We start from the raw sequence: 16,185 nt of genomic DNA, 5'->3' as shown, positions 1-16,185 counted from the left end.
TTTACCCTGATTTGGAATACCGTACTTAGTCTGACCCATCTCATACCACTTTCTCCATTACTAATTGTGCTCCAGCCATTCTGGCCATATTTCTGTTCCTTTAACATGCCAAGCATTGCTATTCTTTTTGTCTGGAATGTTTTTTCTCCTCCTTATCTTCATATGGCCAGTCACTTATTAACATCTTTGCCTCAGCTTATATGACCACCTCCTTTTAGAGGTCTCCTCAGACCACTGAACCTCAAGTTCCTTATCAGACATGCTTATCATCCATACCCCGTTTTATTTTCTATATGGCACCTTTCTCTTTTTCATTTATTTCCTCATTCATACCATGTCATTAATTAAATTATGCATTCAGAAGTAGCAGAGATCTTATTTACTTTATTCATCCGTGGTCCACATTGCCTAGAATGGTACCTGGCATGCAGTAAACAGTTAAATTGAGAGTTGTCAAATTGACAGGTAAATGCTCCACAGTTTTGTTTTTTTTTTAAATTTAGAAAAGACTTGAGTGCCTACTGTATGCCATAAACTGAACAAATAGAGAAATGGTCCCTTTCCCCATGTGTTACCTTTTTTTTTAAATGGCCTATTGGGATATAATTTACATACCATAAAATGTACCATTGTAAATATACAAATTAATATTTTTTTAGTAAATTTATAGAATTGTGCAACCATCACCATTATCTACTTTTAGAATATTTTCCTCACTGAAAAAAGTTCCCTCTTGTCTGTTTGTAGTTAATCTCTGCCTCAACTTCTAGCCGTAGGCAATCACGAATCAGCTTTAATCTCTAGAGAATTTACCTTTTCTAGAAATTTCATCTAAATTGAATCCTAATAAGTAGTGTTTTGATTTTGGCTGCTTTTATTTAGCATAATAATTTTGAGATTCTCCCATGTTACAGAGTTTATTAGGAGTTATTTTCTTACTATGGAGTGATATTCCATTGTATGCACATCCAGTCACCAGTTGATGGATGTTTGGATTGCTTCAGTTTTGGATTATTTTGTCTTTGTGTGGACGTATGACTAGATCTATAGGAGTGAAATTGCCAGGTTGTTCAGAAAGTGTACATTTAACTTAAGAAACTACCGGCTGTTTTCCAAAGAGACTGTACCATTTTATATCCTCAGCAGAAATGTTTGACTTTTCTAGTTTGTCTGTATCATCACCAATACTTGGTGTATTGTCAGTCTTTTGGATTCTAGCTCTTCTGGTGGATGTGTAGTGGTATCTCATTGTGTTCTGACTTGCATTTGTATAATGACTAATAATATTGCACATCTTTTCCTGTGTTCATTAGCCATTTGTATATCTTTGGTGAAATATCTGTTCAAATCTTTTACCCATTTTTCAATTGGATTTTTTGCCTTCTGAGTTGAAGAGGTTTTTATTTTTATTTTTTAAGTAGTCTATATTGAAGTGCTTTATATTAGACTCAGATCTTCTCTAAGTAAAGGCTGTAATACTTCATTTCTCCAATGCAGGTGGATGCCTTTTATCTTTTGCCTTATTGTACTGGCTAGAACCTCCATGTTGAGTAGAATTGGTGGGAGTAGGATGTTACAGAATTTTTGTTAGGTACCCTTTATAAGGTTGAGGAAGTTTTCTTGTAATTCCTAGTGAGTGATGAATTGAGTGTTGGATTTTGTCATGTGCTGTTCTTTACCTGTTGAGGTGACCATGTGGCTTTTGCTGTTTATTCTACCAGTATGGTATGTAACATTAGTTCCTTTTTAGATTAAGCCAACCTTTTATTCCTGGGATAAATCCGAGTTGGTCAGAATGTTTAAGATTTATGTTACTTGTTTTTAAAATATTTGATTAGGATTCTCAGTGTTGCCTTGTGAGCTTTAGCTTCTGTTTGTGGGAAAATTTTTAATGACTATTTCTGTTTCTAGTTATAGGTCTATTCAGGTTTTCTATTGCATCTTGACTTAGTTTTGTTAATTTGTGTCTTTCTGACAATTTGTTTATTTCATCTAAGTTGTCTAATTTGTTGGCATAAAGCTGTAGTATTTCCTCATAATCCTTTTAATTTTTGAAGGATCAATACTGATCTAAATAATTTTTTGATTATGGCAATTTTGTGTCTCATCTCTTGGTCTTTTTAGGTAAAGCTTTTAACAATTTTGGGGATGTTTTCAAAGAAACTGGCTTTGGACGTTATTTTGTTTTTTTCTCTGTTTTAGAATTTCATTTATTTCTACTCTCATTTTTATTATTGCCTTCCTTTGTTTTTCATTTAATTTTCTTGTTTTCTGTTTTCTTAAGATGAAAGCTTAGATTATTGATTTAAGTCTCTTTCTTCCTTTTCTCAATATAGGTACTTAAAAGTATAGGTTCCCCCCATGTCCTACTTTAGCTGCATCCCATAAATGTTGATATCTTGTGTTTTTGTTTTCATTCAGTTTCACCTATTTTTGAATATCTCTTTTGACTTTTTCTTTCATGCATGGCGGTTTTTTTTTTTTTTTGAGAAGTATGTTATTTAATTTCCAAATATTTAATTATTTCCCAAATGATCTGTAGTTTACTTTTATCTTAGAGAACATGCTTTAAATGAATTGTTACTTGTTATATGCTCTAGTATGTTTTCTGTCTTGGAGAATATATTCCATGTGTACTTGAAAAGAATAATGTTTATTCTGCTTTTGTTGGGTAGAATTCTATAAGTGTCCATTAAGTCAACTTGGTTAATAGTCTTCCTTCTGTATCTTTGCTGACTTCATGTCTAGTTGTTCTATCAGTAATTGAGAGTGAAGTATTTTAATATTTAACTACAGTTGTTGAATGACCTACTTCTTTCAGTTCTGTCAGTTTGGGGGTTCTGTTGTTAGGTATGTGCACATTTGTATTTGTTACATATTCCTGATTTATTGACCTTTTTATCATTATAAAATGTCCCTCTTTATCTTTAGTAATATTTCCTGTTCCTTAGGTCTATTCTGATTTTCTTATAGCTCCTCAGCTCTCTTCTGGTATCTGTTTGCATGGAATACTATTTTCCATTGTTTTACTTTGAACCTGTTTATTTGGGTCTAAAATGTGTCTCTTATAGACAGCTAACAGTTGGATCTTCCTTTTTTCTCTAGTTAGACAATCTCTGCCTTTTGGTTGGAGTATTTAGTTCATTCACATTTAATGTAATTATTGATATGGTTGGATTTATGTCTGCTATTTTGCTTTTTCCCTCTGTATGTCATATTTCTTTTTTGTTTCTTTCTTACCGCCTTCTTTTGTTTCAACAAGTAGTTTTTAGTTTTCCATTTAGATTCTTCTGTTAATTGATTTTTTTAAGTTTTATTTTGTAGTGGTTGCTCTAAGGTTTTTAGTGTATACATCTTATCACAATTTTCTTAAAATTAATACTGATTTAATTTTGGTAAAATATAGGAACTTTTCTGCATCATAGTTCCATTTTCACCTCCTTCCTTGTGTTGTAAACCTAGGGCATCCGAGCTTCAGTAGTTGTGGCTTGCAGGCTCTAGAGCGCAGGCTCAGTAGTTGTTGCACATGGGCTTAGTTGCTCTGAGGCATGTGGGATCTTCCTGGACCAGGGATCGAACCCATGTCCCCTGCCTTGGAAGCTGGATTCTTAACCACTGTACCACCAGGGAAGTCCCTTCCCCTTTTTTTTTTTTTGCGGTACGCGGGCCTCTCACTGTTGTGGCCTCTCCCGTTGCGGAGCACAGGCTCCGGACGCACAGGCTCAGCGGCCATGGCTCACGGGCCCAGCCGCTCCGCGGCACGTGGGATCTTCCCGGACCGGGGCACGAACCTGCGTCCCCTGCATCGGCAGGCAGACTCTCAACCACTGCGCCACCAGGGAAGCCCCCTTCACCTTTATTTTTGAAGAGTAGTTTAAGACTCTTCAGGAGATGGATAGAGAAACTTGACTACTCTGATTATGCATGCGCTCACTATAGCTGTTAGTAGAACAGGCCTAGACTGTTTCCTTTTTTGCAGGTATCCTCACTATAGTATGCTTCTGAGAGAGGAGGCCCCTCTGCACCCCTGCTCCCTATGCCTTCCGTTAGAACAGGGTTTCTCAACCTTAGCACTATTGACATTTTGGGCTGGATAATTCTTTTTTACAGTGGGGGCTCTCCTTTGCATTATATGATGTTTGACAGCATCCTTGTCCACTACCCACTACATGCCAGAAATGACTCAGTTGGGACAACCAAAAATGTCTTGCAGCATTGCCAAGTGTACCCCAGAGGGGCAAAATTACCACCAGTTGAGAAGCACTACGTGAGCGGGTTCCTCAGTTCTTCCCACATTGCTCATTCTGTCCTCCTCCACCCTCCCCACCTCGTCTCACTGCTCATCTTTTGCTTGTCCTGTTTCCTGCTCACCTGGATCCTCTGTTCCTTCCATAGAGCTCTGTTAAGTCAACAGTAGTCACCTTTCTGAGGAGGGAGGCAGTTGCCCCCTTCTCTTTTTGAACATTGTATCCATTCTGTAATGAATACCCTGTCCATCATGTATTAGCAGAAGCCCATGTTTTTATAAAGTGTGCTTTTCAAAGGTTATATGTGCTGTAAAACAAATAGATAATGTATAAAAGTTTAGAGACAGTGGGGGTATCAATTATTAGTTATTAATCTTTGTTTTCTGAAATGGATAAGAATTTTCATGTATATTACTTTATAGTTTTTATATTGTTTTCTCATATCTAATTTTTGATACACTCTATACGTTTAGCCTCAGATTGTAATAAGAATATGCTATCGTAGAGAGATGATGAAAATGTGTCTCATATCACACGGTTAATAAGTGGGTGGACTGAGTTCAGTTTCTGGTCTTCTGTGACCGAGGCCAATGTCCTTTAAACTTCAAATTCTAAGAGAAATAGTGCATCCTTCATAGCACCACTGAGATGAACTAAAAGCATTCTACATAGTAGGGATCTTGAGGCACTGTGGGAACATATGTGCTTGATATTTAGAAAAAGAAATGTGATGCCTAGTTTCCTCCAATGAATGATTAGCTAAGATTTGCCCTTCTGTACTTGGCTACTGAAGTGGATGGTAGGGATTTTGGCTCCTAAATGGCCATAATTCATTTTTTGTTGCTGTTAAGCACCTGTGGCATTCCACCCAGCATGGGCTACGTTTTGGAAAGAGAGGAACTTTGAATTACTTTTTCCATTAGAGATGATCCTTCCGATAGTGTCTGCCAAAGTTTTCCATATGGCCAGTTGGATTACTTATTGAAGGATGGATTGGGGTTAGAGATGCACTGTGTGTGTGTGTAAGAGAGGCTTTTCTCTTTGCAAACTTTGTTTTTAAAACATTATTATTTTCAAACATTTTTAAAAAAACATTATTTTTCACAAAGATGCGTGTATAAGAAGGAAACCCATTAGTTAAGGAGTGGAGATTTTCCTTTATTTCTGCCTGAGCTTACTGTGTGGATGACAAATCCTGTGAAGTATTTTCCCCACCCTTAGTGGTAGTTTCTGAGGTTCATTATGGCTCTATACAACCATTTGTTCTTTTTAAGGAAATGATCCACTGAAGAATTGTTCTTGTACAGAAGAGAATTAGGTTTGCTCAGGTAACTTCTGGACTCTCCCCTCCTCAACTGTGATAGGCCGTTGTTCTCAACATCCAAAAGTTAGTCGTCTTTTTAACCAACTAAAATGCTGTTTCCTTTGTGCAGAGTCAGTCTGAGCACCTTTCCTGCATGGCGGCTCTGGCCAGGAGCCTACCCTTACTGTACGTTGTTAGTACCCTTATTATAGGTATATATCAGTGAGCCACTTTGTTTTGTATGTAGTATTTTGCAAAGCATGGAGCTTGGTATTAAAGATAGAGCTATGACTACATCAAAGAGTTCAGCTTATAAAGATAATCATGTGCACATATGTACTTCATGCCCACCCTACAAAATAACTCAGTTTGATAATTTTCAGAGATCTTACCTCTTAGTGTTGAAATCTTTTTTTACTTTTGCTTCTGCTGTCTAGGCCAGTCTGTGAATTTTTTTGCACTTTTCCTTTCACATATTTATCTCATGACTTCTAGTATAACATTCTCACTGCTTTGATTTAATTTTTTTCTTTGCTATTCCTCAGTAGAGTGAGCTTCTATTTTTCTAAAATCCCAAGGTCTGGAAAATTTAAATGATCAAAATTGTTTCTACTTTGGTGAGAGACATGTTAAATACAGAAGTTGATTAACAGGGAAATAACTAAAATAATGACTCTCTAGGCTGTGGTGTGGTATCATTATAAGTTCACCACGATGACCATATACCTTTTATATATGTGGTGTTATAAATTGACGGTTGTCTATTGCAGGGAACAGCAAACTTTTTCTTAAAGAACCTGGTAGTAAACATTTTCAACTTGTAGGCATTATGGTCTCTGTCACAGCTACTCATCTGCTGTATAGACAGAAAGCAGCCACAGGTAGTTCATAAATAATTCAATGTGTATATGAAGAAATAGTATCTCATATTAACTCCTTTAATGTAGTAAGAGTACACTAGGTGGGTGAAAATATTTGTTCCCTAAAACAGTAGGGGAAGTAAGTCTTGTAAAAAAAAAAAAAAGTTCATTATTTAAGTTTTTAGACTAGTAAAGTTTTAATTAATTATAATATGTGTTACATAAATTAAAACATTCTCTTGAAATTATCTCCCAGTTCTTCAGAAAATGGCCTGATATATAGTGATGGTCCCTCATTTCCAGTTGCCTCATGCATTTTGTGTGTGAGATGGTATTAACATAGCTTAGTTTACATTGTTCCTTTTAATCCTCTTATCAGTTTTAACTCTTCATTTTATTTTATGTTCCTAGAGTATCTTCATAGCAGTGTGACAAAATACAGTTTACTTTAGTTTTGTTGAGCTAGAAGCATTAATTATGTTTATAGATCTCTACCCCAAAAGATCATTTTGTCTGCTTCTCCGAACACGGTTGTTTCAGGCATTATCAGCTGTCACTAGGGCTGATACTGATGCCCCTAGTGCCTGATGAAATGCTTGGCCATTCATGAGTTCAGAAATGACAATGGCAGCAGACTCTCTTGACATCCTTTAGCCCGGTGACAGTGTTGGCATTTGCTGTCTTTGACTTTCTGTCTTATCAGAGAGCGTATTACATAGCTCTTGGTAATGTCGAGTCACTGAGTTTATCATTCTGGGACTTCACTGGCCTCAGCAGAGCTGGGCCTCCTGGTGTCAGAAAGCAGACCATGGGGCAGCACCTCACGCACTGGGCTCCAGTCTGCACACAAAACTAAACAACTTCTTCCAAGTGCTTTGCTGGCTTTCTAGTAGCAAGTCAGAGCATATTTTCCTAAGCCTCATGAAATAAATTTCTTTCAATTTTTATTTTTGAAAGAAATTTGATCATAATGTCCCGTACTGGATTTCTGCCACAAATCCTTTAGTGACCCAAAGATGGTTAAATTAAGATTTAAACAGGAGAAACTTTTATCTGTAGAGTTCAGGCAAAATTATTACAGGTGATAACATTTTAAAATTCATTAATAAATTTTGTGTCTCCAAGTTCTATTAGTATTAAGTTGTATCACTTATATTGCTCTTCTTGTCTGGGGGCTGTCACTTGTTTACTGTCATTATAATCCATTAACTTTTTAATCTATGAGCAGTGAGGATTACTGATGGAAGCTGTATAACTTGTACCTCTGACCAGTGATAGCTGTAATATCACCACTAATTATTCTTTGACCTCTGAATTTTGTTTTCCCAGTAAATTGCAGCTTATTAAAAGATACCTTATGATTAATTTTTCTGCCTAACATTTTATCACAGTAACTTATTATGTTACTTACATACTACTTGCATGATATACTGAAATATTTTGTGAACTCTAGATCCAGTCTCAGAATTGGAAACCTGCTGTTATCTAGTGTAGACTGATGGAATTGATTGAGTTGGTTTTCCCTTGCCTTTTTGTTTTCCCCTCTTGTATTCAAGAGCTAGTGACTGATAAAATTTATTTTTCCTTATAGGGAAGACTCTTTTTTTTTTTAACAGATTTTTTTTCCTATTTGGTTCCTTAAAAAAGAAATTTTAGTTGGAAAAATGTTTTTTTTCTTCTTTGTAATTAAGTAACACTATACTATGTCATCTCTAGGTTTGAGTTCTGGGAAGATTTTGAGGAAGACCATGGGAAAGGGAGAGAGAATGGCTATCAGAGTCTTCATAAGGTGCTAGAGCCTTTCCTTCTCCGGAGAGTGAAAAAAGATGTGGAGAAATCCCTTCCTGCCAAAGTGGAACAGATTCTCAGGGTGGAGATGTCAGCCCTTCAGAAACAGTATTACAAGTAAGTTATTGGCTGGGTTAAGCCTGGGTGGGATTAGGATCAGTACCAGGGGTACTTCCCTTGTGGTGCAATGGTTAAGAATCCGCCTGCCAATGCAGAGGACACGGGTTCGATCCCTGGTCCGGGAAGATCCCACATGCTGTGAAGCAACTAACCCTGCGAGCCACAACTACTGAAGCCTGTGCACCCTAGAGCCCGTGCTCCACAACAAGAGAAGCCACCGCAATGAGAAACCCATGCACCACAGTGAGGAGTAGCCCCCGCTCGCCACAACTAGAGAAAGACCAAATGCAGCAGTGAAGACCCAGCGCAGCCAAAAATAAATAAATAAAATAAATAAATTTTTTGTTTTAAAAAAAGATCAGTACCAGGGGGCTCCCCTGGTGGCGCAGTGGTTAAAAATCTGCCTGCCAATGCAGGGAACATGGGTTCAAGCCTTGGTCTGGGAAGATCCCACATGCCACGGAACAACTAAGCCCGTGTGCCACAACTACTAAGCCTGTGCTCTAGAGCCTGCAAGGCACAACTACTCAGCCCACGTGCCACAACTACTGAAGCCCGCATGCCTAGAGCCTGTGCTCTGCAGCAAGAGAAGCCACTGCAATGAGAAGCCCGTTTACTGCAACGAGTATCCCCCGCTCGCTCGCCGCAACTAGAGAAAGCCTGCGCGCAGCAACAAAGACCCAACACAGCCAAAAATAAATAATAAGAAATAAATAAATAAATTTTAAAAAAAAAGATCAGTACCAGGAAGCCATGAGATATATAACCGACAAATAAACTGCCTTTTCCAGTGAAGCCTCAAGACAGATTTAAGTAGCAATTTATTTATGGTCAGAAAGAGGAAGATTTACTGTTCTTTCTTTTTTAGGTGAGAATTTGCACAGTACTTTTCATTATCTTAGTGGTCTGAAATATATGTTCTTAGGCTTATCCCCCTGCTAATAAACAGGCATGCTTTACTCATTCTCTTCTCTGCCATTCATTCAGTCATTTGCTTCAAGTTCTGCAACATGCGAGGCATTTTGCTAGATACTGGAAATATGAACGTGAATGGAATGTGTTCCTGTCAGAAGGCTGTTGTTCAGTAGAGAAGACAGACTAGAGACAAATAATACAAAGTGTTGTTTATAACTGAGGCATATGCAGGGGAGTGTGGAAGTTCAGAAGGAAAAGCACTCACCTCTGTACCAAAGGGTGAAGACTCTTCTTCTAGCACTCCAAGTGGCATGGGCAGGTTATGGACTTGGTTTAGGTTATAATATGTTAAAGGTAAAATGGTGGGTTTGAGACAGAGGGTGGTATATAAGGTACTTGTCATGGGCTTTCAGTTTTGATGATTTAAAGTTGGATCTGGAATGATTGGAAATAATTGTATTGTCATGAAAATTACAGTCTTTTAAAGTTAGAGGTCTGGTAATCTTTCTAATGATATTCCTTGCTTTTTTTTTTTTTAACATTGTTACTGGAGTATAATTGCTTTATAATGTTGTGTTAGTTGCTGCTGTATAACAAAGTGAATCAGCTGTATGTATACATACATCCCCGTATCCCCTCCCTCTTGCGTCTCCCTCCCACCCTCCCTATCCCACCCCTCTAGGTGGTCACAAAGCACTGAGCTGATCTCCCTGTGCTATGCGGCTGCTTCCCCCTAGCTATCTGTTTTACCTTTGGTAGTGTATATATGTCCATGCCACTCTCACTTCGTCCCAGCTTACCCTTCCCCCTTCCCGTGTCCTCAAGTCCATTCTCTATGTCTGCGTCTTTAGTCCTGTCCTGCCCCTAGGTTCTTCAGAACCCCCCCAACCCTTTCTTTTTAGATTCCATATATATGTGTTAGCATACGGTATTTGTTTTTCTCTTTCTGACTACTTCACTCTGTATGACAGTCTCTAGGTCCATCCATCTCACTACAGATAACTCAATTTCATTTCTTTTTATGGCCGAGTAATATTCGATTGTATATATGTGCCACATCTTCTATTCCTCTGTCGATGGACACTTAGGTTGCTTCCATGTCCTGGCTACTATAAATAGTGCTGCAATGAATGTTGTGGTACATGACTCTTTTTGAATTATGGTTTTCTCAGGGTACATGCCCAGTAGTGGGATTGCTGGGTCGTATGGTAGTTCTATTTTTAGTTTTTTAAGGAAGCTCCATACTGTTCTCCATAGTGGCTGTACCAATTTACTCCCTGCTTGTTCTTAATTAATACAACTGAATAAAAACAAGAATTTAATTTTCAAAAATTACTATCCAACTTTTTTGCTTAACACTGCCTTGATTTTTTTAAATTTTTTAAAATTTTTTTACATCTTTATTGGAGTATAATTGCTTTACAATGCTGTGTTAGTTTTTGCATTATAACAAACTGAATCAGTTATACATATACATATGATCCCATATCTCTTCCTCCTTGCGTCTCCCTCCCTCCCACCCTCCCTATCTCACCCCTCCACGCAGTCACAAAGCACCGAGCTGATCTCCCTGTGCTATGCGGCTGCTTCCCACTAGCTACCTACCTTACGTTTGGTAGTGTATATATGTCCATGCCTCTCTGTCTCTTTGTCACAGCTCACCCTTCCCTCTCCCCATATCCTCAAGTCCGTTCTCCAGTAGGTCTGTGTCTTTATTCCTGTCTTACCCCTAGGTTCTTCATGACATTTTTTTTTCTTAAATTCCATATATATGTGTTAGCATACGGTATTTGTCTTTCTCTTTCTGACTTCACTCTGTATGACAGACTCTAGGTCTGTCCACCTCATTACAAATAGCTCAATTTCATTTCTTTTTATGGCTGAGTAATATTCCATTGTATATATGTGCCACATCTTCTTTATCCATTCATCCGATAATGGACACTTAGGTTGTTTCCATCTCCGGGCTATTGTAAATAGAGCTGCAATGAACTTTTTGGTACATGACTCTTTTTGAATTTTGGTTTTCTCAGGGTATATGCCCAGTAGTGGGATTGCTGGGTCATATGGTAGTTCTATTAGTAGTTTTTTAAGGAACCTCCATACTGTTCTCCATAGTGGCTGTACCAATTCACATTCCCACCAGCAGTGCAAGAGTGTTCCCTTTTCTCCACACCCTGTCCAGCATTTATTGTTTCTAGATTTTTTGATGATGGCCATTCTGACTGGTGTGAGATGATATCTCATTGTAGTTTTGATTTGCATTTCTCTAATGATTAATGATGTTGAGCATTCTTTCATGTGTTTGTTGGCAGTCTGTATATGTTCTTTGGAGAAATGTCTGTTTAGGTCTTCTGCCCATTTTTGGATTGGGTTTTTTGTTTTTTTGTTATTGAGCTGCATGAGCTGCTTGTAAACTTTGGAGATTAATCCTTTGTCAGTTGCTTCATTTGCAAATATTTGCTCCCATTCTGAGGGTTGTCTTTTGGTCTTGTTTATGGTTTCCTTTGCTGTGCAAAAGCTTTTAAGTTTCATTAGGTCCCATTTGTTTATTTCTGTTTTTATTTCCATTTCTCTAGGAGGTGGGTCAAAAAGGATCTTGCTGTGATTTATGTCATAGAGTGTTCTGCCTATGTTTTCCTCTAAGAGATTGATAGTTTCTGGCCTTACATTTAGGTCTTTAATCCATTTTGAGCTTATTTTTGTGTATGGTGCTAGGGAGTGATCTAATGTCATACTTTTACATGTACCTGTCCAGTTTTCCCAGCACCACTTATTGAAGAGGTTGTCCTTTCTCCACTGTACATTCCTGCCTGCTTTATCAAAGATAAGGTGACCATATGTGCGTGGGTTTATCTCTGGGATTTCTATCCTGTTCCATTGATCTATCTTTCTGTTTTTGTGCCAGTACCATACTGTCTTGATTACTATAGCTTTGTAGTATAGTCTGAAGTCAGGGAGCCTGATTCTTCCAGCTCTGTTTTTCGTTCTCAAGATTGCTCTGGCTATTCGGGATCTTTTGTGTTTCCATACAAATTGTGAAATTTTTTGTTCTAGTTCTGTGAAAAATGCCAGTGGTAGTTTGATAGGGATTGCATTGAATCTGTAGATTGCTTTGGGTAGTAGAGTCATTTTCACAATGTTGATTCTTCCAATCCAAGAACATGGTATATCTCTCCATCTATTTGTATCATCTTTAATTTGTTTCATCAGTGTCTTGTAATTTTCTGCATGCAGGTCTTTTGTCTCCTTAGGTAGGTTTATTCCTAGATATTTTATTCTTTTTGTTGCAATGGTAAATGGGAGTGTTTTCTTGATTTCACGTTCAGATTTTTCATCATTAGTGTGTAGGAATGCCAGAGATTTCTGTGCATTAATTTTGTATCCTGCTACTTTACCAAATTCATTGATTAGCTCTAGTAGTTTTCTGGTAGCATCTTTAGGATTTTCTATGTATAGTAAGTATCATGTCATCTGCAAACAGTGACAGCTTTACTTCTTCTTTTCCGATTTGGATTCCTTTTATTTCCTTTTCTTCTCTGATTGGTGTGGCTAAAACTTCCAAAGCTATGTTGAATAAGAGTGGTGAGAGTGGGCAACCTTGTCTTGTTCCTGATCTTAGCGGAAATGCTTTCAGTTTTTCACCATTGAGGATGATGTTGGCTGTGGGTTTGTCATATATGGCCTTTATTATGTTGAGGAAAGTTCCCTCTGTGCCTACTTTCTGCAGGGTTTTTATCATAAATGGGTGTTGAATTTTGTCGAAAGCTTTCTCTGTATCTGTTGAGATGATCATATGGTTTTTCTCCTTCAATTTGTTAATATGGTGTATCACGTTGATTGATTTGCGTATATTGAAGAATCCTTGCGTCCCTGGGATAAATCCCACTTGATCATGGTGTATGATCCTTTTAATGTGCTGTTGGATTCTGTTTGCTAGTATTTTGTTGAGGATTTTTGCATCTATGTTCATCAGTGATATTGGCCTATAGGATAGGTGTTAGCTCTTCTCTAAATGTTTGATAGAATTTGCCTGTGAAGCCATCTGGTCCTGGGCTTTTGTTTGTTGGAAGATTTTTAATCACAGTTTCAATTTCAGTGCTTTTGATTGGTTTGTTCTTATTTTCTATTTCTTCCTGATTCAGTCTTGGCAGGTTGTGCATTTCTAAGAATTTGTCCATTTCTTCCACGTTGTCCATTTTATTGGCATAGAGTTGCTTGTAGTAATCTCTCATGATATTTTGTATTTTTGCAGTGTCAGTTGTTACTCCTCCTTTTTCATTTCTAATTCTATTGATTTGAGTCTTCTCCCTTTTTTTCTTGATGAGTCTGGCTAATGGTTTATCAATTTTGTTTATCTTCTCAAGGAACCAGCTTTTAGTTTTATTGATCTTCGCTATCATTTCCTTCATTTCTTTTTCATTTATTTCTGATCTGATTTTTATGATTTCTTTCCTTCTGCTAACTTTGGGGGTTTTTGTTCTTCTTTCTCTAATTGCTTTAGGTGCAAGGTTAGGTTGTTTATTCGAAATGTTTCCTGTTTCTTAAGGTGGGTTTGTGTTGCTATAAACTTCCCTCTTAGAACTGCTTTTGCTGCATCCCATAGGTTTTTGGTCGTCGTGTCTCCATTGTCATTTGTTTCTAGGTATTTTTTGATTTCCTCTTTGATTTCTTCAGTGATCACTTCGTTATCAAGTAGTGTATTGTTTAGCCTCCATGTGTTTGTAATTTTTACAGATCTTTTCCTGTAATTGATATCTAGTCTCATAGCATTGTGGTCGGAAAAGATACTTGATACAATTTCAATATTCTTAAATTTACCGAGGCTTGATTTGTGACCCAAGATATGCTCTAACCTGGAGAATGTTCCATGAGCACTTGAGAAAAATGTGTATTCTGTTGTTTTTGGATGGAATGTCCTATAAATATCAACTAAGTCCATCTTGTTTAATGTATCATTTAAAGCTTGTGTTTCCTTATTTATTTTCATTTTGGATGATCTGTCCATTGGTGAAAGTGGGGTGTTAAAGTCCCCTACTATGAATGTGTTACTATCGATTTCCCCTTTTATGGCTGTTAGTATTTGTCTTATGTATTGAGGTGCTCCTATGTTGGGTGCATAAATATTTACAATTGTTATATTTTCTTCTTTGATCGATCCCTTGATCATTATGTAGTGTCCTTCTTTGCTCTTGTAATATTCTTTATTTTAAAGTCTATTTTGTCTGATACGAGAATTGCTACTCCAGCTTTCTTTTGGTTTCCATTTGCATGGAATATCTTTTTCCATCCCCTTACTTTCAGTCTGTATGTGTTTCTAGGTCTGAAGTGGGTCTCTTGTAGACAGCATATATATGGGTCTTGTTTTTGTATCTATTCAGCCAATCTGTGTCTTTCGGTGGGAGCATTTAGTCCATTTACATTTAAGGTAATTATCGATATTTATGTTCCTATTCCCATTTTCTTAATTGTTTTGGGTTTGTTATTGTAAGTCGTTTCCTTCTCTTGTGTTTCTTGCCTAGAGAAGTTCCTTTAGCATTTGTTGTAAAGCTGCTTTGGTGGTGCTGAACTGTCTCAGCCTTTGCTTGTCTGTAAAGGTTTTAATTTCTCCATCATATCTGAATGAGATCCTTGCTGGGTAGAGTAATCTTGGTTGCAGGTTTTTCTCCTTCATCACTTTAAATATGTCCTGCCAGTCCCTTCTGGCTTGCAGAGTTCCTGCTGAAAGATCAGCTGTTAACCTTATGGGGATTCCCTTGTGTGTTATTTGTTGTTTTTCCCTTGCTGCTTTTAATATGTTTTCTTTTATTTAATTTTTGACAGTTTGTTTAATATGTGTCTTGGCATATTTCTCCTTGGATTTATCCTGTATGGCACTCTCTGTGCTTCCTGGACTTGATTAACTATTTCTGCCTTGATTTTTAAAAATCTTTTTATTGTGCGAAATCTCAAATACATACAAAAATAGAATGGTGTGTATCCATAATCCAGCTTTTATATTTACTGACTCCTGGCCAGTCTTAGTTCATCTGTATCTTCTTTTGCATCCCCATTTCCACCCCCAGGTCATACGAAACATATTCCAGGTCCAAATCATAAGTGTTTCTGTATATCTCTAAAAAATAAGGACTCTTAAGAGTTAAGTAAAAAAAAACCCAAAACCCCCCAAGCTCATGGAGCAGATTGGTGGTTGCCAGAGCCAGGTGTTGAGGATGGTGAGAGAAATGGGTGAAGGGAGTCAAAAGGTTACAGACTTCAGCTATGAAATGTATGTCACGGGGATGAAATGTACAGCATGGTGACAATAATTAATAATTCTGAAGTGCATTTTTTTTTTTGAAATATGCAAGAGAGTAGATCATAAAAGTCCTCATCACAAGGGAAAAAAAGTTGTAGCTATTTATGGTGATGGATGGTAACTAGACATTGTGGTGATCATTCTGCAATGTATACAAATATCTCATCATGTTTTATGCATCTGAAACGAATATGACGTTCTATACCTCAATTAAAAAAAGTTAAGCATAATTTCAATACTATTTTTATTATGCCTAAACCCCCCCCCCAGTAATTCCTTACTATTTTTTTTTTTTTTTTTTTTTTTTTTCGCGGTATGCGGGCCTCTCTCTGTTGTGGCCTCTCCCGTTGCGGAGCACAGGCTCCGGACGCGCAGGCTCAGCGGCCATGGCTCACGGGCCCAGCCGCTCCGCGGCACGTGGGATCCTCCCGGACCGGGGCACGAACCCGTGTCCCCTGCATCGGCAGGCGGACTCTCAACCACTGCACCACCAGGGAAGCCCCCCTTACTATTTTTATAATGTACAGTGAGTGTTTACGTTTTCCTGGTTGTCCTAGACACACACACACACACACACACACATTTTGCTTGTTTGCATTGGGATCTAAGTAAGCTCCATACATGATGATTGGTTGACGTATCTCTTAAGTTTAT

The 16,185-nt window shown here is 37.7% G+C and overlaps 1 protein-coding gene across 4 annotated transcripts in view; it reads left to right on the top strand.

Moving 5' to 3' along the window:
- The window catches only part of CHD2 (chromodomain helicase DNA binding protein 2), a 127,715-nt gene that overhangs the window by 47,767 nt on the left and 63,763 nt on the right, over positions 1-16,185 (top strand). For all 4 annotated transcript variants that reach the window (XM_019945654.3, XM_019945653.3, XM_019945655.3 and 1 more), the window contains one exon: positions 8,127-8,315. In XM_019945654.3, coding sequence (XP_019801213.1) covers positions 8,127-8,315 — 189 coding nt within the window. The remainder of the gene's footprint in view (positions 1-8,126; positions 8,316-16,185) is intronic.

This window comes from Tursiops truncatus, chromosome 2 (genome assembly GCF_011762595.2).
Source record: "Tursiops truncatus isolate mTurTru1 chromosome 2, mTurTru1.mat.Y, whole genome shotgun sequence".
Taxonomy (NCBI): Eukaryota; Metazoa; Chordata; class Mammalia; order Artiodactyla; family Delphinidae; genus Tursiops; species Tursiops truncatus.
This window is presented reverse-complemented; position numbering and strand designations above follow the sequence as displayed.